Below are 22,051 nucleotides of genomic sequence, written 5' to 3'. Positions count from 1 at the left end.
AGTGCTGTGGCAATAAACCCGGATCAATCTGAATTTATTGAATACCAAATATATTCAAAAATATTCTCGTTAGCTTGAGTTTGAGTGTTGTTCATTTGCAACTATGCGACTTTTTTTGTGATTTTGCTACACATTTTCGTAGAGATAGACAAGATTTTCGACTGTTATTTCTGTTCTGTGAAATATGGAATGACACTGTACCCACCAAAAAGTAAAGGCCAGTAACTTGCTCCTCATGTATACAGATAGAAGCCCGATTTGAAAATTCAATCAATTTCTGGTCACTTGCCGTGGAACATCAACAATAAATCGTTATGACTTCACGCTTATAATATCACTTGAACGCAAGACTAGTATAATTTCTGATATTGACTGTTGGGGTCGAAAACAATTCTCAGCGGTAATTTCTTGTGGTTGCTGGTATATTATTCATGGCACCTTTTTGATCCTATCTAATACATATCCATTATCTTGATCTTGCAGTGTCATACTGATCATCGTAACCTCAACCTCAATAACACACGTGCTGAGTGAACTTTATGATTTATTATGCAGGGCTTGTTATCCATCAATGACCGTCTCTGGTAGACGAGCAGTTTCCAACTTGGTTTGATAGAGAAAAGTAGTTTTAAACTCACAAGTTTTTGCCTCTTGTAAACTAAAACTGTAGAAGGCAAAAATGTCCACGTGCATTTTTCACGTGCCCCCGTTTTGAACCTTCACTGCTGCAACCCTAACGGAGAATCAGATCAACTATATCACGAGTTCTTAGACGCTATTTTTGTTACCCTAACCGAAATGTAGATCAGCGGATTAGGAATTGAACTGAAAGTGCGCAATAAAAATAAAGAGTTTATCTGGCTAGGGTTTAAGCCACAGCAAAGGTGTATAAGCAGCTGCACACGGGATACCCTGCTATCAAAAATTGCAATCAGAGCAAATATTTCTCCAGCTTCGGTTGTCTTTGACCGTTTGCCGAACCTATTGAACTGATAACCAACCGCCGCCAGCGCGAAAAGAAAGGGAATTCTTGCGGCCCTACCGAATGGACCCTGCTTATCTGGATGTTATTGTTACGTGTACTCTATCTAGCCCTTGTAGCTGCCTGCCACGACGGGACTTTCAGTGTTAAAAGCAATAACAAAAAACACACTAAAATCGCTGATACTCTTGCAGCATGTCGCCCGCCAAGAATAATCGCGAGTGAAACAATTGCGCTCTCGGAAGAAAAATGTAATCTAAATTTAATTAAATGGGAACGACTAGATAGCGGCCGGTCCGTTTAGCGCTGGTTCGGTTTGGTGGACCTCCTGCTACGATTGATCGCATCCTCATGTATCATCCCTCCCGTTCCGTGCTCCGTTTTGTTGAAGAATGCGTTTGCGCCGTCCATGGTTAGGCCGCGCACAACGAATTCTTCTATCCCATTCAATTTCCCACCCAGTTATGCTGCACAGCATTGCCAGTAGATAAGCCTAACAAATATGCATCTAGGGCTTTTGTTTTTTGTTCGAAGAAGAGACCTTCGGAGTTTCACCATCGACGGTATGGGCCTATTTCGGGGGGCAAATAATAGGTTCTTAGCTGATCTCGCAGACTTTTTCATAGACGATTCAGAGACGAATGACCTTCGTGGCTGGCATCGAATTGGCGTCAGACGGACTTATGTTGTTCAGAAGCTAAGTGTCCCTGTTAAAAAATATTGTTCCTACTCTAGGGAGTCGTTTGATGAGATGAGAATTATGCGTCGCGTTTGCGTTGGGACGGCGTGTGGTCTACGACCGACGACGCTTGGTTGAACGGATGCGTACATAACTATATATGGGAAATAGTGTTTGCATAGTGAAATAATGACGGTGACGTGCTGCGGAACGAATAGCCCTCTTTACTTACCATATTTTTTATTGTCTTTGCCTTTGTCTGATTTTCCTCGTGGCAATTTGACGCGATTCTCGTCCTCGATGTCATCGTAATCGGGCTGCGGAAGAAGCGAAACATTAGAATTAATTAATTGATGATTCGACACGCAGGTTCTGTAGTTGAGAGGTGTTGAATACTGCTTTAAAGACGAAGCAGGTAAAATGAGTTGTGAAAAATCACCGGATTAGAAATGATGGATTTTATTGTGTTTCACATTTATGAAACCTTTAGGGTGGCCCATAGCCTTCCATTGGTACAGACAAGTTTCCCAAACAAACTGTGAAGTATAATACATGAACCCTTGATGTCGTATGGCCAACCAAGTATTGTTTAGATTTTATTCTTTTTTATTTTATTTAAGCTAAGAGTGAAAACAATGCGAAAAATTGGAACATTCGCTCAAAAGGTGTTTAATTTCTTTCTAACATCACGACATTCGTTTTGCGGTTTTCGTATCTTTCTGATAAATTGTATTTTATGTCTTGTTCAGATTACGCCGTATATCACCTGATATCGCTAGATGATATCAGATATCACCTCGAGTGTTCACTCTACAGTCTGATGATATGGTTTGACATTTGCTTTGGCAATTGGAAAGAGAAGAAAACAAAAACAAGAGAAGAAAGCAAAAACAAGACAACAAGAGCAATGCAATTAGGACAGAGATGCCAGCTAGTTGGCTCGTACCAACGCAAACTCTCATATGCAATTATCAAAATATGCGATATGAAAAACGTAAAAGTATTTCCTTCCTGTTTACTCGCATGCAACGCGAATTACGGAATTTTTAGGGTGGTTGTGTTGCCAACTGCTGCAAATCTGGTTATATTGGTTTCCGAACATGATATCCGCGATAACATGAAGCAGAGGTGATATCCGATGACAGCTCGACTGTATGGGATATCAGGTAATATGGATGGTAATATGGCCTCGATGTCTCCCAGGTGGTCTCGAGGTACGATGCTGGCCTAACAAGCCAGTCGTCGTAGGTTCGAGTCTCGGCTCAGGAGAGACTGTTGATGTACGTAGGATCGTAGCGCTAGCCCCGCAATTGTCCTGTACACTAAACAGTCGGCTGCGAAGTCTGTGTGTAAATAAACAGAAGGTCAAGTTCCGAATCGGAATGTAGCACCAAGGCTTTGCTTTGATATGGCCTCGATAGCACGAGTCGCCGTTTATTCGTTTTATATATATTTATAAAGTACTAGCTGACCCGGCAAACATCGTCTCGCCCGTTTTTGTGTTTAATTTAATAATTTTAAACATTCCAAATTGCGATTTGTTTATACTCTGCAAATGCACGACGAATCGGCCATAGGATATAATCAAAGTCAAAAGGCAAATCGTTTGAAATGATTGGTTTCATCGGAATGACATCCTCGACTTTTGGCTCTATTTAGAAAATATCCATATTGAGTGGTATTCGATATCATTTCTTCGTTGTATGGAAATTTTATTTTCGTGAACACGACCATTTTCCTTTGAATTTTCCTAGTTTTCTCGCCGAACACTACAAAACAAAGCCAGCTCAAATCAGACGCTCCGTTGTAAAGTTATGGGCGGTCGCACATATGTAACTTTATTTTATATATAAGAAAGATATATATTAGAAACAAATTAAAAAATCAATATTGGATCCTGAAAACAGGACTAATTAAATCTGGTTGTCTTGCTCAAAATTACTCAATTTTTCTTCCCCACTTGAAAACTTTAAACAAGTGATTATTTACATAATTTAATAATTTCATATGACTTAAACAGAAATCAGGAATAGGAAAAAAAAATCAGAGGTTGTTGAATCGTTGGGTTTCACTAGAATTTCTGAATCACAATATATGGCATGAATAAAAAAAAATCCAGCGGAGTAAATTATTTATTTGTTTTGAATTTATATAGGACCCTATTACAGAAGTCTGGTAGATTCGACTCGACCAAAAATTTCAAATGATACGAGTTGCTTGTTGAAGCTTCTGTAATTTTTGATATTTTAATTACTGATGAAACAAAGTTTATGACAAAACTCATTGAAAGTTTAAGTATAAAAATTCTTGTCATTTAGAACGTATTTTTTTATAGTTTCGCTATTTACTTGAATCGTAAATGCTATTGTTAGGGTTTTGGAATGATGAACATAGTGTGTTCAAAAGTATTTTTTAAATTTAAAGCTATTTTTATAGTAAACATTAAAAAGGTTTTTAAGAACGAAAGGAGAAATTGAGTTTAAATTTCATTTCAAATTGCCGAGAGTGGTTGCCCAAAAGGGTAGAAATGAAATTTTAAGAAATATTCCTAATGGCAAATTAATAAACGATCCTAATTCGATGAAAAACGTTTTTTCAACCAAGAACATCTCAAATGACCATTCCTCATTTGACTAGCTATAAAAACAAATTAGGACAAAACCATTGAAAACGTGTATAGCATAGAGCAAACTGGAAAATTATATAAATTTAAGCTTAGGAACGGAGAAAAAATTTGTTTTTTGAAAAGATATCTGATCGTTTGTATCCAATGGAAACGGTAACACACAAAAGTATTGAACAGTTTTAAAGGAATGAGTAACATGTGTTATCGGAAAATAAAAAAAAGTTAAATACAAACGGGCATAGGTGTGTTTTTAAAACACCAGAAAGAAGGACAGAAAATAGAAAAATGAAGAAACCTGAAAGCGATTGAGCTCTATTTAAACAGCAAGTTGCCAAAAAAGAGGTGTCGACGGTCAGAAGGGGTTGGGAGCAGTACTCAAGAGAGGGATGATAAGATTCAAATAAACCTTTGACGGCAACAAAGGCGATTACAAGGAACGGAATCGACACAGTTCGAAGTCAAGTTAGACACACGGAGACTATAGGGCGTAGGTCACCAAAACTTCAACGTGAGGTTAGATACCGCGTATGATACGGCCAACGCGAAATTTACGATTTTATTTTTTTTACGCCAGAAATATATTAAGATGCTAGGACGGAACTATTGTTTGCATCAGCAAAAGAGGAAAAAAAAGTTTCAATTATAAGTAACACAGCCTTCTACTGCATTTATCTTGGTTAAGTCAAACAGCTAAAAGCTGCGCATTCTTGGTAGGCAGACAAATAAAATAATAAAGCCAGGAAAAAGTCCTAGGTAAACTAGAAGTCAATTTTGCGACGGTCCATTTGTAGTTACAGAACTTCTAGATCCGAACTCCAGAATTAAACATGGTAGGACAAACAATTCAGTAGAGGTACACAAGAATAGCCTAATTAAAACATAAGATAGAAATTTACTAGATATAGCATACAAACCCTATTTTATAACTAACTTGCTTGTCAATAAAAACAAAATTAAGCAAAATTGGTATGAACTTTTTTTACCCCCTACATGTCCGATGGGGTACCCGGATACCCACAAATTGAAATTCTTGAAACTTTGACAATTTTCCGAAAACTGAGGAATATCACGAATATTTGAATAGAATCTTACAATTATTGTTCATAAAAATCCTTCCACATGCCATTTTCATGGTGATATGCCCCCAAAATAGTCCTAGGATACAGATACAGAACAGGAACAAATTCCACCGTGGCTTTTAGTGGCCATCCAATGTAGGTATTTTCAGAAACTAAGAGACCTGAAAACGACCCCAGAGACCATTTAGAATTTCAAAATGACGACTTTCGGTTTCTGGGAGAGAATCAATTTTGGTCGAATATAGGTATTACCGGAATCGGGATGATACCCAAAGAAGTTTTCCAGGTAATTGTAATTACTAATACATGACAGAAGTAACTAACAAGGCTTGGTAAGAAAGAGCAGTAGTGAGTGTAGAAAGAAGGATACAAGTATAAGAATCTATCATATACCACGCCGACAAATATGTACCTTTTCCTTTCCGTCACAGTCTTTGGAGATGCAGAGAGTCTTCGATAATCGATATGTTAGTTAGTATGAGCTCGAGGAAGCGACTTTCGATGTTTTACTGAGTCTATTTCGGGAGCCAAAATCGTCACAGAATTAGAATCTTCTAGAAAGTGTACCATCGAAAGGCAAAAAGGAAATATTGTCAGAATAAAAAATAGGAACTGATGGATTAAAACTTTTTTAATACTTCAATAGCAAACTATGAAAAAGATGAAAAAGAATGAAATTATACAATATTTGAGTTACCGTATATGCATGTGTGGCGTAACCTCGACTGTGGGGGGAGGGGGTGCGGGCTTTGACGACAAATGTGAATTTTGAGAGTATTTAAAAGAGTGGCAGGTTGAGAAACAGGGAGTTACCTAAATCAATTACTATCATGTTACAAGACGACATTAAAAAAACAGTGACTTGGCGCACATCTCTCATCCCTTATACGGGATGTTGTGCAGTAGAAAAATGAGTGCGAGAAAGTATTGAAGAGAGAGAACCAGCTCTTAAAAGATGAAGTGTTTTACTGCTCTCATTAGTGATACCGCTTACCGTGCAATGCACGTGCTGTTTAAATTCAAATAATCTCACAGGTTTCGTGTTCTCGAATAAAGTCTCTATGCAAAATTCCAGCTCCCAGAAGTATAGTCACAAAATTTCTTACCCACATACAGATACTCGATGCAACCTTTTGTTGCATAGTGTATTTTTCGAAATTGCTTCGCCAGAATAAAGTGTTGATACTAGACACCTTGTTTTCCACAGTCGAAACAGCAATGACCGCATGGCTGCAAAATGAGTATGCAACAAAAATAGGATAACGATAAAGTTTCAAAACCAAGAAGCTTTTTTGGCCGATGAAAATAAAGCAAACAAACTTAGATCTCGAAGTTTTATGCATTGCTTGGTTCAAAGAAAAGCTCGATTTCGACGATTTCGATAATTTCATCTCGATAATTTTTGTATAAGTTTTCATCGATCACATAAGTGAAACTTTGATCGCTTTAAAGATACACATCTTAAAGTCCTATTAGGCCAACATTTTGCATGGGGGCTTTTACGAGGAGACCTACTGGTAAATTCAACTCGTAGGCAAATTTTTTCGCATGCAATCCATTGGCACTCTAATAAAAAGTGATGATAAGTCCTAATATTTTAAAAAAAATCACAGGAAGGTTGTATGCAAAGCCACGACCGCAAGGTTGAAGTAGAATACTTTTACAAGAAAGATAACTCGGCTGCTTGCGTGTCAGTCTTTTTTTTTCCAGTAAATAAACGTTGACCGTTCATTGGCAGTATTGTAATTTCTTTTTGTTTGATATTTTGAATGAAGTTCATTGAATATTTTTAAATTTTGTGCAAATGAGAAGTTGAAGTGCTGCCGAATTGTAATATGCACATTTAATACGACATCATCAAACGGGAACGGAACAAAGGCTACGGTTATGCAGAACGCGAATGACGGCGCGATGCGATTCGCTTTACCGTGGTGAAATATACAGCTCTTTTTAAGGCGAAGTAGACCTAAACATTTCAACACATTTCGTCTTGCCGAATCGCATCGCGCCGTTATTTGCGTTCTGCATAACCGTAGCCAAACACTAAGCGACGCACGTAACACGTAATAATAGTCAGAGCATGCATGTAGATGAAGATAATTAACTTTGGATTATAGCGCAAAACGAGAAAATATTAAATCTTCAAATATTCATTCAAATTTCTGTTGTTCAATTTAATATCCGATGAAATGTCTGTTTATTATCTGACGAAGTTCTTAAATAGGCCAAATGATGCATTCCCAATTTACTAGGTCCATAACTCTGCCGACCGTGCTTGGGAAAGCAATCGTATAACGACCAATCAGAGGTCGAATTTTGTGTTTTGACAAGGCTTAAGGATTTTCAATAGTACAATAGTTCGAATGATAAAATTGCAATTAAATGCATCTGGAAGGAATCTTAGAAGATTTTCTAATCGATTGCTGCAAAAATGATGGAAATCCATTGAATACTAACCGATTTATTAGCATTTGAAATTGGACATATTTCTCACTTTTTTCAGTTTTAGATTTTCATTTCACATCCCTATGTAGCCGAACTTCCTGAGAGAAGTATTCTACTTCAAAAGACATTTTCCACGTGTTGTAACTGTGATAGGGAACCTTCACGTTCACGAGGCATGACTGGAGAAACGCGTCTGATAATGCGGTAAAATTTTTAATGTCTTTTTGTGCAAATTATTGTACTTAGACAAAAATCCTGTTTTGAATTGGATGAATTTTTAGTGAATAAACGTGAACCGTTTGTTATTCAAAGTTGGTCATGATGATCGCAGCCTTTGCGCTGCCCCTACAGTGGAGGGTTTACTAAATAAAGTAAAAGTAAAAATTAGACAACTACAACAGAATTTGATTGCATTCCGCACAGAATGTCTGCTTGTGTTGATGCCAGAAAATTACTAACCTTCAATTATTTGTTTATTTGCCTAGAAAAAAGCATTTTGCGGTTCAAAATCGGCTGCTGATTACAACTTTTGAGCTGCCGTAACATTAGGGGAATTAAGATACACGGACAACATGCTATTTTACATTTAGTAAATTCGACGGGTGCGACAGATTTAAATTGCTAGGATGCAACATAGAATGCTTGCTTGCGTTGACAAAAATTATTAACTTTCAATGACTTGCTTATTTGCCTTGAAAAAGGCATTTTGATTTCCAAAATTGGATTTCCTGGTGGCAATCTTCATGCTGCCCCAACACGGGAAGAATAATGGCTGTCTGGCGACACACGCAGAGAAAAACCGCGCTGCTCCTGAGACGTGGTGACCAACCACAGGGCTAGTGCTGCTGCTAAGGAAGGACGACTGCTGTTGTCGCTGTCTAGAACTATTATGAGCGGCTCCGGCTGAAACAGGCTCTTATATAGGCCAAATAGCATGTTTGATCCTGTCGACCGTGCTTGGGAAGCAAGCATATAACGACCAATCAGAGGTCGAATTTTTCGTTTTGACAAGGCTTGACTATTTTCAATAGTACAATAGTGTGAATAATAAAATTACAATTATCTTATTTTGGGAAGAATCTTGGAAGACTTTCCAATCTATTGCTGCAAGAACGAAGGAAATCCATCGAATACTAACCGATTTATTAGCATTTGAAATTGGACATATTTTTCACTTTTTTCAGTTTTAGATTTTCATTTCACATCCCTATATAGCCGAGCTTCCTGAGAGAAGTATTCTACTTCAAAAAAAATTAAAGTACATCAAAATTAAAGTATCATTAACTTGGAATCATAGAAAACAGCTTTCAAAAATTAGAAAAAGTCAAAACAAAAAAAGATTTCAAAATTTAAAGAGAATCCAACATGCTTTTTGATGCCAGACCCAGAACACAACCAAAGGAAGTGGAATAATAAAAAATTAAGTATCGAGTCTTTAAACGTTTTTGAAAAACAAAATAACCAACGTTTATTTATTCCAGAACCATTAGAAATGGAAAGTGATCCAAGCCACTATAGTATCAGATACGCAGCTATGTTCTTAACAGATGGCGCCAGCAGTAAGTGCTGGTCATATCTAAAACGTGACGAACAAAGCTGAGACATATGGTGAATAAACTGATTTGACATATTACTGATTTTATTGTTACGTCGTATACTTTTATTAGTGTGAAACTGCATTATTTTGTGCAAAATAATCGTCATTTGCGGGAAGTATTACTCTTCTCATATTATTCAAAGCAAACAGCGACCGAAGCTCATCTAGAGTTCAAAAAAGTTTACGGAAATTCTTCTCAAAGTGAAACAATGTGCCGTTATTGGTTTAAAGCCGATAATTCCGAAGTTGACCATTGTCCACGTGAAGGAAGATTATAAGCATTCGAAAACGAAGGAATCGCTCGATAACAATCCATGTCAAACGCAGGAACAACTTGCTTCGGTATTAGAAGTTCAAACCATCCAAGCAATTTAACGCTTTGGGAGAGATTTTGAAACAAGGAACTTAAGTTCTTCATGATTTGAAACCGAGGGACGTCATTTTTCGTCTATGAACAACTGCTTCAGCGGCAAAAAGAGGGGATTCTACGGAGACACATGGATACGAGCAGAGGCACGAAAAGTGATTCTACTGCATGACAACACTCGGTCTCATACTGCCAAAGTCATGAAAACATCCATAGAACCGCTCGAATGCGAAGTTCTACCTCACCAACTGTCCGATTTTTTTCCGTTCGAGGGCATATCGTCTGTCTGATCAGCATTTCTGCTCATATAAAGACATCGAAATAAGGCTTGATTCGTAGACAGCGTCAAAAATTTTAGCGTGAGGGTATTCAAGTGTTGCCAGAAAGATGGGACAGAGTTGTAGCTAGCGATGGGCAACAATTTGAGCTATTGCTTCCATCATAAAATTGCGTTTGAAACAATTTCGTACTAAATACCAGTTCCGAAATAGGGTGACCAGAAAAAAACAGCTTTATTCGATATATTTTATTTTCAAAAATTCCTAACTGTTGAACCAGTTTATCGATTGGATTTTATTAGAGATGATTATTTTTGGCTCTAAAGTTTCGATGTCATTTGAGATGAATAGCAAGAGCTCGTTAGGGTTTTTTTTAAAGTACCAGATTTTCAGTTTAATCAGCGCCGTTGCGGCTCAGTTATGTCCAACAATCGCACCATCCCATAGTAAAATGAGTTGTTTGCGCAAAAGCAAAGTGCTATTACTGAGAGATGTTACAAGAGGCCACAGTCGTTTTGGCTGCATCTTTTTGTTAACCCTTTCCCGCTCATGGTGACTCTAGAGCACCAAGAATTATAATCATCATCTCTTGACATAAAATAGTTTGTTGTGCTTACGACTGTTCCATAAACTTTTATATGCTGCCTCAGAGCATCACTAGGCATTTTCTTTAAAATACTACAGTTGACAGTAATTTTAGTTAGTCTACAAAGTGTTCAGCTTGAATTTTCTCGTGAAGCTATAAATTTCAATGATAAACCTTGTGAGCGGGAGAGGGTTAAGTTTTGCCTTATTCCAGTTATGCTAGACGCAAGATGCAGTGAATCGTTCATGTTGGCAATCAGATGAAAAGGCCCGATGGAGTATCTTAATTTGTATATAAAAATTACAGAATCATTGTTTTACAAACAAGTTAGAGTGCATGCAGATTAAAATAACATTTTATTTTTAACACTTGCGTACATCACTCCTCTAGAGCCGAAAAAATTAAAATTCTTTTACATGCCATTCCGCCAGACCTAAATCGAATTTGATCGAACTTTTTTCAAAAGATCACAAATTTATCATAGTTTTTGGGACAGTAGGGGACATTGCGAGATTTTCCGTTGTTCCGTTGGGTAAGTACTCTACCAGAGACATAGGCTAGATTGAAAACGGTAGCGAAATCTTGCTTGCGACATATCAAATTTCAAGTTTTTTTCAAAAAACACTATTGGCTATCGGTTTTGTTTGAAATTTACTCAAAAATAATAAACTTACATGTTTTTGAAGTTTTCTTCATATAGAGTCGAATGTGCCCTTCAAAATGATATCAAAAGATTTTTTTTATCTTTGCGTTGAAAGGAACAACAAAAAATGACAACGGCATCTTTTCAAAAAAAAAAAAAAAAACTTCAATAACTTTGAATAGGATCGAGATATTTACAATTTCATCATTCAACAATTTTCTTATAGAAATGCTCTAAAGGTTGTTCAAAGACAGTTTTGATGGGATAATTCAAAAAAAGTTAAAGCAAAATCTTAATCGAGTATTTCAGAGATGGAAAAAACTTTCCTAAAATTAATTGAATTAAATTAACTTTGCAGGGTAATAAAATCTTTGTATAAGTACACATTTTGTTCATTGGCCTAAACTAATGAGCTGTGCAAAACTTCACCTCAATCGGACATAATTTAGGAATGCTTCGAAGCGCCCAAAGTTGTGATTTTTTGACCTCGAAAATCTATCAAGAGAGCGTACATGAAATTAAAAAGACCGAAAAAAATGATTGATACCAAATGACTAAAAAATACATAAAACGGCGAAAAAAATTTTTCGATTGAAAATCGTTTCTGGGACTTTGGGCCGTTTTTTGAGCAACTCTTTAGCCTAATAAAAATATTCTGAAGTTTTTTTGGCACCTCGGTCTAGATTTTCAATATTGGGACATTGGGACGGCTAATTTATTTTTTGCTAGGGTGGTCCAAAAACTATTAAAAATATAGTGGTTGAGCAGAAAAAATGTTCATATTACCCATCTTATACTTGGTCCGATTAGATTCCGTAAGGGTGGTGGTAATAACGAAAATAATGAAATTTTATGATATTTAAAAGAAACATCCATAAATGACATAGCTTTTTTAGATTTTTAAATCTCCCCCTCCCTCATCGTAGCATTTCGTCACAAAGTCAGACACCCCTCTAGATAATTACGTAGCCTTACAAGTAATAAAAATGACCCTAAACAGACAAAAAAAAAAGAAAAATTCCAAATTATTTTCTTAGTTTTATATTTGCCACTCTCCCCCTCGTTACATTTTGTTACAAAACATTAATGCATGTTTCCAAAGGAGAAAAACAAGTTAAATTACGAATGATCACTTATGTATTGCCATTAACAGAAACAAACAATTGGTTTTGGGAAAGTTTTTTTTTCTTGTTTGGCATATGCAACATGTTATTCTAATAACGTTTTTTACAGGTGGTTCAAAAAGAATGTTTGGTCATTAAATTGAAAGAAACAATCCAACTGAGAACTGCACATTCATTTCCTACTAAAAATTTTTTTGAAATTCGATGATAATTTTTATTCTATACAGTCTTAATACCCTAGTACACATAAGTTACTGGGAAATCACATCTGTTCTATTCACCCCGATTTGTTTCATCTGACCTTACACAACAGGCGTCTTCCACAAATTATGTAAGGACTATTTTCGAAAATTTAGACGTCCCCTCCTCCCATAATAAAGCTTGATAAGATTTTGCATTACCCTCCTCCCCCTGTAAAACTTATGTAAGATTTTCTTATCAGGAAAATTTGTTTATGAAGAAGTAACTTTTTTTCATATGGCGTATTCGTGAAGAATAAAAACAAAACAATTAACCAAACCAATCAATATCTTGTTAAGTTACTAACACTGAAAATTAAGTAAATGAAGTAAAAACATAATCATTCAGCGTATTATCATCCAGTGAAGAATAAATTAAAAAATAGGTGATTTCCAAATGAGAGAATAAAAAAAAATCTAGGGTGTGGTCAATATTTTTCCAAACTTTGTTTCTCTTATTTTACAAGCAATTTAGTGAGTGAATACTTTATAAATTGAGTTGAGTGAATACTTCCTCCCAAAAAGTATTTCAGTGGTTATTCTAGAGAAGTAAAATCATTTCCCTCGAGCTCTATAATTAATTTTATTTTGATTCAAGTGAAACGTTGAATACACACGTGTTGCTAAGGTTGAGCTTCATATCAAAACTGTTGAAATATGTAATTAATGGCTCACATCCTAATTCACAACAGTACATTTTCTGTACGATGATCTCAGTGTTGCGTCTTAGTAGATAACTTTACACGGGAAATGAATATAAAACGGCGAGAAGCTTAATCACCGTGGCAAAAAGTAACGGTAGAATAACTTTTATTCTATCTCACCCTTTCAGGGATTTAAGTTTTGTTCCCCACTAATGGTCTAAGTCCCATATGCTAAATCGTTTTAAAATTTGATCTCTGGGACAGCTTGATAAAATCAAGAACGCTTCCCCTGTCGGGCACTACTCACCTTCATAACATCATGCGACGCGTACAGATTATCCCGCGGAGGTAGCTTCGGTGGTTTCTCGCTGCGCCGTTGTCCGATGACTTGCCCCTGGCCCATTAGGTGGTCCCGGGAGGATCCAACCATGCCGCTGCCACTCGCGCCAAACCCGGAACTGCCGGAGCTGCCGCCCCCGTTTCCGGCGATGCTGTACGGGTCCTCGTCGGGGATCGGAATCCGGGGCCGGTTTTTAATGTCCACCGGGCGATGAACTGTCGGGTGGGAAGAGAAGCAAACGAGCAGAGGAAAGAAAAAACGAATGACGGAATTAGTTATTCTGTTTTTGGCATTCATCGCTTCTGAAGGTTTTCGGTTCGGTTTGTCAAACTGGTTCTAATATGCGAAGGAATGCAAATTGACGTATAAGTGTCGAGGGAGCGGATCGGCTTTCTAGACGATCTAATCGGATACGCGTTATTGAAATTCGGCAGGATGATGAAGCAAAGATGGTGTTACAATATTAGAACTTTCGGAGGATTTAAATTTCAAATTCTTTCTGTGTCCGATCCCGAGATCAGATAAATATGACCAACAGTTGACAAAGGTTTGCTTTTCCTTCATCGGTTCGTCAGAGCAAGTGAATTCCCTCACATTCAGCAACGCTAATTTGCAGCGGTCGCTTCCCCGAATTCGTACCCGAATCAATATCGACCTTTAAGAACCTGTTCCCGGTGTGTTCGGCTGGACTGCTAATGCGTTCCGCCGTAAGAAGCTCATCAATCCTCGGCGCACCGCGTGTCTCGCGGGATTTTTTGTTCAAATTAAGTATCAGAGAGTAATTTTTACTTGACAAATTGCGAGACGGGGCAGAATAATTTGGTGGTCGTATTTTTTCGAGGTATGCACTATGGAACCTGGACGGAGGAATGACTCGAGCTAATGCATCACGGTGCACAGAAAAGTAGTTAAAATTTCAACACAAGAATGGAATTTTTAAGGTACTACTCATTCTTCGCGGTTTTTGCTGTCCGACTGACTGCAGACGAGAAAGTGATGGAATATTTGTCTGTGCCTGGAACAGCTTCAGATTCTTAAGTTGATCTCGAGTTAGGTTTTTTTTTTCATTGGACTTTGATGATTAGTATTCCGTTCGTGTTTTACCAGTAACAAGATTTTATTCTAAGGCTACATCATGATCGAGTAACGTATGAGAACGCGTTCTCCGCTTCGGTAATTTATGACCTATAGAAATGGCCAAAGAAATCGTCTCGTCAATAATCCCCGCGCCCAATCTGGACTGACGTGGTTGGGGATTTTGGCTTGTTTCATTATTCCGGTCGGTTGCTTCGGTAGCCGCAGCGAGACCTGAGAAATAAAAATCGCACTTTTGAGTGACTGCGCTGGCTTCAGCCGATTTTAGGTCACGTTCTTGGACTTTTTGTTTATCTTTACCACTTGCTTTTTTGCTGTTGTTGTGTTCGCGGTTCTGACAATCCCCTTAGCGAGTTTCGATGTTCCAAAGATGAAGACGCTGTCAGTGTCACGCCAAGATAAAGTGCATGCTAGTGATTGCTTTTACTTCTCTCTCTCGCTGTGAAGTTTCTTTGTTTGCATATTTTAATTACACGGTTTATTTGTGACCGCATTTACCGCCGTTAACAGTTAGAATTTTTTATATGTTTATTTTCGCACGTGCTGGATGACGAGACTGAAAATGTTTTTTTTCGTTGTGCAAGTAATTATTCGAATAAGGGCAAATTGAAATTCTGTTGCGGGTTCTTTGCTTTTTCGATTGATGTTTTTTCTCCATTAAAACAACAAGTCAATTTGACACATTCTTATCACAGTTTGATCATTCTGTATTCAAACAAAAAAAAAAACATATAATTGTTGGGGAAGGAATCAACTATAATTGGTACTTTAAAAGCTCAACATCACTGAGAGGAAGTGTCTGTCAAGCACAAACGTCAAACTTTAATTTGAAATCATTCGGTGACACACAATATAACAAAGTGCCAGACCGTGTCATTATTGTACGATTCCTTCCTGATCGTAGCGCGGATTACCTTCGCCATATCAGCGTTTTATTGTCCTGCCCATAACAATCCAAAAGCGCGTTTAATGGGACACATAAATCAGCTTATTATAGAATAGTAGCTGCAATCGGCGCGGGGCTGCTAGTTTAGGCTCGCTACAGACAAAAGCCAAGATTTGCAAAGTGCGCAGATAAGTTGAAATGTCAGTGCCGACGAAAAAGGAAAGGACTTAGTCATTCCACTGGAACGAAACTGTTACTTTCCGGTCGTCTAGCTGTCGTCGTCGTTGATGAAAGGAATAATTTGTCAGCGCGTTTCTTAGAACCTCGGGAGCACGTCTGTCATAAATTGCCGTGCGTGATGCAACTTGTAACCCGAAACTGCAGCCTGCAACTGTTCTAGTGAACGAGTCTCTAAGTCTAACGGTACAATCACCGCTCGCTGGCCGTCACCTGGAAATAGAAAGGAAATCCTCTTTGTTCTGGTGCAGACAACCGTGTGTGCGAGCGCGCGCGAGGGTGGAAGCAACATAAACAATTAATTGCCCACCGCTACTGCTGCTGCTGTTGTGTCGAGTCGAGAGCAAAACAATGATCCAACGAATGTTTACGTGGCCATTCCCGCGTGGACTCCACACTTCATCCTGCTGTCCAGTTTGGAATAGTCGTTATGACAGTATGTCGAGATGAAAACATGCCGATAACAAGGATACGTGCAAGCAACTGCAGCAACAAATTTCATAATAGTCCCACCCGGGGTCTGAGGTCTAGCCCGGCCCGATCCGTCACGTGTGTTTGCGGGGAGCACTATGGAATTGGAAGATCGCTACCGCTAGATTGGGAACCAAACCGTAGGATTCTTGGGTATTTTACAGCGAAGCTTAGATTGCTAGTAAAGCTAGGCTAGAGTGTGACGAAGGGGGAGGAGAAGGAATCGGCATTGTTCTGATAATGGAACCATATATTTCAGATCCCTCCAAATTGCCCCGTTCGGTTCACTGCACTGCTGGGTGGCATCAGGCTAAACGAAGCCATTGGAAGGTCAGGTAGTGCGGGTATCTTCTTGTTGTGGAGCGAAGTCGGGATTGATAATCGCTGTTGCCGATCGTCATGAAAAGCCCATTAGGAAAATTGATATCACGTTGACAGTTGCCAGTGGGGATTTGCTCGAGGCAAGCTGGCGGAAGTTCCTCTCCTGGCTCTAGTGAACTTGAACTACGGCAGTTTATCGATTGCTCGTGTTAACCGCCAATTTTTTGTTTGCTCTATCGGAAAGTTATCTAACTTGGTCGTTGTAGAATCTCTTCTCGAACCGGTACAATGCCGTTAGAATAATTGGAACAACGTGCTTACCTGGAGGTAGTTTACTCTTCAGCATATCCATCGCGACTACGTTTATGATCAGCACCCAAATCGGACAGTCTAGGACATCGTTTTCCGATTTACCGAAGGCGATCGCCGACAGGCACTGGGTTTCGAGCCGGCGGCGGTCCGGATAGGCACGTCGCAGCTCTCGGTTCACGTTTGACTGGAACTTTTTCATATCAAATAACTGTGTAAAAAAAAAAAAAAAAAGAAAAGAACAATGAGTAAGATAAAAAACTCTTCAAACATCAGCTCTCACCTTAACTATTTTCTCGCTCTCGATGGCCTGCCCGGGAAGCTTCAGGATGTCTGCTCCGATGGCCGTTTCCTCGTTCGGCTGACTGGTTGTGCTTTTGACGTAAACGTTGCTTTTCGAATAGCGTCTGATGAGTATATTCCCGGCGTCGTCCATTTTTATTTTCACTCCCTGCAAATGAAAGAAAAGATCCGATAATGAATTTGAGGTAAAAAAAATCTCCGCTATTTGTTTGACATCTGAGCCTTGCAATTCGACCTGAACAAAAAAAAAAATTGCACATTCCAAGCCAATTTAACACTAATCGTCTGCTCATTCATCACCAGCGATGGCAATTTCGACAGATAATGATGCAATTTCGGCTGTGGTTGTTCTTTTTTTTTTTGATCGTTTCATTATCCCACCATCATAAATGACATCAGGGTGCGCAACGACAAGCACAGCTTCAAGCGTCACGGTGCGTGTAGTGAATTGTATCAAACAAGATCTGCTGCATGTCAGCTCAAGGACATCAATTGATATTTAGAAAAATATGCATGTTTATGGGGCTGGAAATTGCCATGCACTTCACGGCACAGTTTGTCCGTTTATTTTCCAGACGACGCAGATTCGAGGGAGTGTGTCTATGAAATTGACCCGTTGTTGATGAAATTTGGGAAATAAATATGCGGCGCCACTTCGGTGACTTCATTTCAGACCATGATCTACGGGGTGCACAGCATGTTACCTTTATTTATTTTTTGTGTTTTCAGTGAAGAATAGACCATCAACGGGCGATAGATGCTGCTGTCACTGGCGAAGGCAAACATGTCCACAATGACGAACTATTCCACGCGGGATGATTTATGATACGCGGCGGTGACTGGCATCATGGCATCATGATGATGTGGTCCGGAAAAATTGGCAAAAAATGGAACCTTACCTTGGAAGGTTGCGGTTTCGGTCTGATTCTATTATGAGCTCGACCGGCGTTGATGAGTCTATCATAATTTGAAGATTGGGCGATAAAGTCTGGAGCTGTTAAAATAATTGATGTCATTATTGACGTTGGATGGTCAATCGGCAGCGATGGACAACGTTTTGATGTTGGTTCCTAATGTACGTAAATGATTTTTTTACTGACACAGGAAGTGAGGATTTGATAAAGATAGGCTGTGTTTGATACTTCAAATTAAAGGCAATTTTTGCATTATATTTTTGAAAGTAGTTTAACTTTCATTACTTGCTAATGAGACAATTGATTTTTTGTCTATTATTAATTAAACTAGCTGCTGGTTCGCCTTACAAGACAATTTCTGAGAGAAAGTTATCCGATGAAATTCCTTTCGTCTAGATATTAAATTTAACAAATTTGATCACCAACAAATCCAATAGTATGTTACCAAGTATAGAACAACTTTTGTCAAGCGTATTACCGAAATTTCTTCCGAGTATTTTAATAACTAAAAGCAAATTTTTTATCCTCGCTGCCGACTGCGAACCAGAATTTGTAGTTTTATTATCATAATATAATGTATTTCGATACCTGGAATAACCGACGTTTGACCTGACTTTTCAAGTTTAAAAAAATGGTTATCGCAAAATAATTGGAGACATAAAAATATTTACTTAAACAAGTCATGGTAAAGTCATCGCACGTACATAAATGGATATGATACAGGAAAGGATCTGAAATATCACTTAGTGAAATTGGAAAAGTGGAACGGTTTGTGTCTAAGAACTAATCCACATGCTTGACGTAGGACTGCGGAAAGTATGATGAATTGTCCTGGTTTTAGTCATATGAAATTCATAATTGCAATTTAACTTTTTAATATACAGAAAAGTAAGTAAATTTACTGCCAAGGCCGCACACAACTGTACGCATTAGCGGCAAGACGCTTACTGCCGAAATTTCCACAACAGGAGTATGCTTTTTACCAACGCGCTGTGAGGGTTTCATAAATTAAATCTTTTGTACACACGCCAGCAACTAAATTTTTCTACGAAGGCCGTACGCTACTGTACGCAACCGTATTCGTCAGCAGAAAAACGTCAACTGATAAAAGTTGCACAGTACGAATGTGCTTTCACATGCATTTGTATCATTTTGGCTGTTGCAACTGAGTCCATTTTTTCCTAAAAGCGATACCAATCAGCCACATTTCTTGTTTTGCCTATCTGATTGATGTCTGGGTTGGGAAAGAAAGCATTTCTAATGAAAATTGTATGAAGATATTCGAATCATACTCAATTTGAATGAATTTCAATTCGACTTTCCATTGCATTACTATTGAAACAGTATTCATCATGTTACAAAATGAAAAGGAGTTTCAACTAGTAACCAAGATATTTGCGTTCGAAATCCGTTCAGTGGTAATAAGGTGCTATAGAACCTGGTAAAGAGCACTTTTTCATTGCAATTTTCGCATCGTCAATAGGACTAAAATAAGGCGTAACCAACGTCGAAAAAAAGTAACAGAAATATTGATTGGAGCGTTGAAATTCCTAAATGACCTTGAGATAAAACTGATTTTTCTTCGAAATTCAGCCCAAATTTTGTCAGAATGGTCTGAAATGATAAACTTCAGTAATAATAATTTTCTGTCAGCTCTCTCTTTTTCAAAATGATTGAATGCTTGTGTAAATTTTAAATAATTAAATATAACCCTGAAAAGGAGCTCTGTTAAATTGGCTTGAAGTCATTTTAAAATAATCTCGAAGGTTGCTGAAACACAATTGTTGGTACAGAACCTCGTTGAGGAACACACGGATATTTCACCAGCTTGCAGTTTAAAGTTTATGCGAAATGCACGAGTACCCAAATTCGATCTAGCGAAATTGAAGGTTGTGGATCGCCTCTTTTTCAGTTGGACTTACTTTTTTAACGCAAGCAGCTAGCGAAAACCGGTCGTTTCAGTGCGTTTATAATCTGTCAGTTTCGGCCAATTTTCACTTTTATACCAGTGTAAACTGGTGAATTTCGCTTCGCATGAACTGTAAACTGTGAACTGGCGACATATTTGCTAGCGAAAATTTACGGTTTTCACTTGTTAATTTTTTTACTTATTTGAAATTGAACAATTTTCATAACGCTCTAGATGTTTTCGGTATTTCAATTTGCCCCCTTATTCCAGAATGTTGCCGTAAGACGTAATTCTATGTCAAAGCATAAAAGGCCACTAAAAAGACAGTGAGCTAACAGGGAAGGAAGAGCTGTTCGCCTTGGAGAGCAGCTTGTCTGAGCGTCTGTTCCCCATAACGCCATTTGTCAGCTACACCCAAGACGGCCTAGGCATCGCGGCCCTAGTAAGGCAGTTGTGTCGAAAAATTTGATTCCCAATTTCTATATTAAAATTGATACTTGTGTAGCATCTCGATCAATAGATGCGCAAATCGATTATGCTCTGATCGATGTACCATTACGCATTCCTGAACATGGATGTTATTTGTGAAAGAACTCCTGGCCCACGAGTAATTCCCGTTATATAATGGGAAACAGTGAAACAGTGCTCAGATATTCTTGCAGCACCATTTATTTGGCAGACAACTCCATGTACGGATTGGAAAATATGACTGTGTTGAACTTACAAATTCTTCTGGCTTACCACAGGGTAGTAACCTGGACCCAATATTGTTTTCAACATTTGTCAATGATGCGGCAATCGTCCTCAATCGGGGTTTTTTCAACGATTTAAAAACATTTCTGATCATCCGCGGACTCGAGGACTTCAGAGAATTGTTTTACAACTGGTGTATGAGAAATCGATTGATGCTAAGTATTGATAAATGCTCCGTTATTAGTTAGCACCGCACTCAGAACGTAATTCTTTTCGACTATGATATAACTGGAACAAGGTTAACCAGAGTCATTAGGTCAAGATTTGGGAGTGATACCGAATGAAAAGCTATCGTTCAAGCCTTATCTATCTATGACAATTGGTTATGCAAGCCGACAGCTGAGATTTATATTTAAAAATGCTGGTGAGTTCGATGATGCTTTATGTTCTAAAGAAGAGACGGAAGATAGTCACCTTGAGTTTAATTCGACAAATAAAACCGAAGAATATTATTACCTAATGTAAATAGGTTATGGGCCCAGAGCCCCGCTATTATCATCGAAGGTGTCAACTCCAAAGTTAAAGAAGAAGCCGCCAAATAAGCAGAGTATCCCAAGCGGGTCCAGAAGGATGATGCAGCAATTGACAAAATATGCTGTACTACTGTAACAGCCAAAGAGAAGTGCTGGGCTAACTGCAGGTGGCAGTGAGGGCACTATCAGACCAGTTGCACACGACCTGTTAGTTCCAATCGTTTATTCAACGACAAAGTGACATGGCAGGTGTATTAGGTAGAAACGAGGCCGAATTCACGCCTAGGAAGGAAGTGGGGGCTCGCTTATCATTTGACACGTTGGAAGCTGCAGTATACGCTCATGCCAACCCCGTTAGAATAGGCATCTGCAGTTCCAGATTCCAACGCTACTTCCTACGAAATGGGGTCTAGAACGTTGGAAAGTAAGGAATTTTTGGGGGTCCGAATTCCGAAAGGACAACGGCAGAAGTCAGAATCAAGAATCAAATCGACTTTGTACCAACGGAACTCGCAGAGAGTGCCAAAGATCACCCTGAAGATAAAGAGAACAAAAAAAAAACTTACGATTCAAGGGAGAATGCTATCTCCTTGGATGTTATAACCAGAGGAAGAGACAGTTAAGAAGGCTGACAGACTATGAGACAGCATTTTGTGAAAAAGCATTCGTCGACGGAATTTCACAGTTCGTGGAAAAAATGTTCATAATTGAACCAGTGTACTTCTGAGACTCCAAATGATTTTCTATTTCA

At 38.4% G+C, this 22,051-nt stretch overlaps 1 protein-coding gene across 5 annotated transcripts in view; it reads right to left on the bottom strand.

Annotated features, from left to right (window-relative positions):
- Window positions 1-22,051, bottom strand: part of LOC129722872 (uncharacterized) — a 477,511-nt gene that overhangs the window by 15,689 nt on the left and 439,771 nt on the right. For all 5 annotated transcript variants that reach the window (XM_055676678.1, XM_055676679.1, XM_055676680.1 and 2 more), the window contains 4 exons: window positions 17,232-17,399; window positions 16,961-17,159; window positions 13,597-13,844; window positions 1,894-1,978 (listed from right to left, as the gene is read on the bottom strand). In XM_055676678.1, the coding sequence (XP_055532653.1) occupies window positions 1,894-1,978; window positions 13,597-13,844; window positions 16,961-17,159; window positions 17,232-17,399 (700 nt within the window). The remainder of the gene's footprint in view (window positions 1-1,893; window positions 1,979-13,596; window positions 13,845-16,960; window positions 17,160-17,231; window positions 17,400-22,051) is intronic.

This window comes from Wyeomyia smithii, chromosome 2 (assembly GCF_029784165.1).
Source record: "Wyeomyia smithii strain HCP4-BCI-WySm-NY-G18 chromosome 2, ASM2978416v1, whole genome shotgun sequence".
NCBI lineage: Eukaryota > Metazoa > Arthropoda > Insecta > Diptera > Culicidae > Wyeomyia > Wyeomyia smithii.
This window is presented reverse-complemented; position numbering and strand designations above follow the sequence as displayed.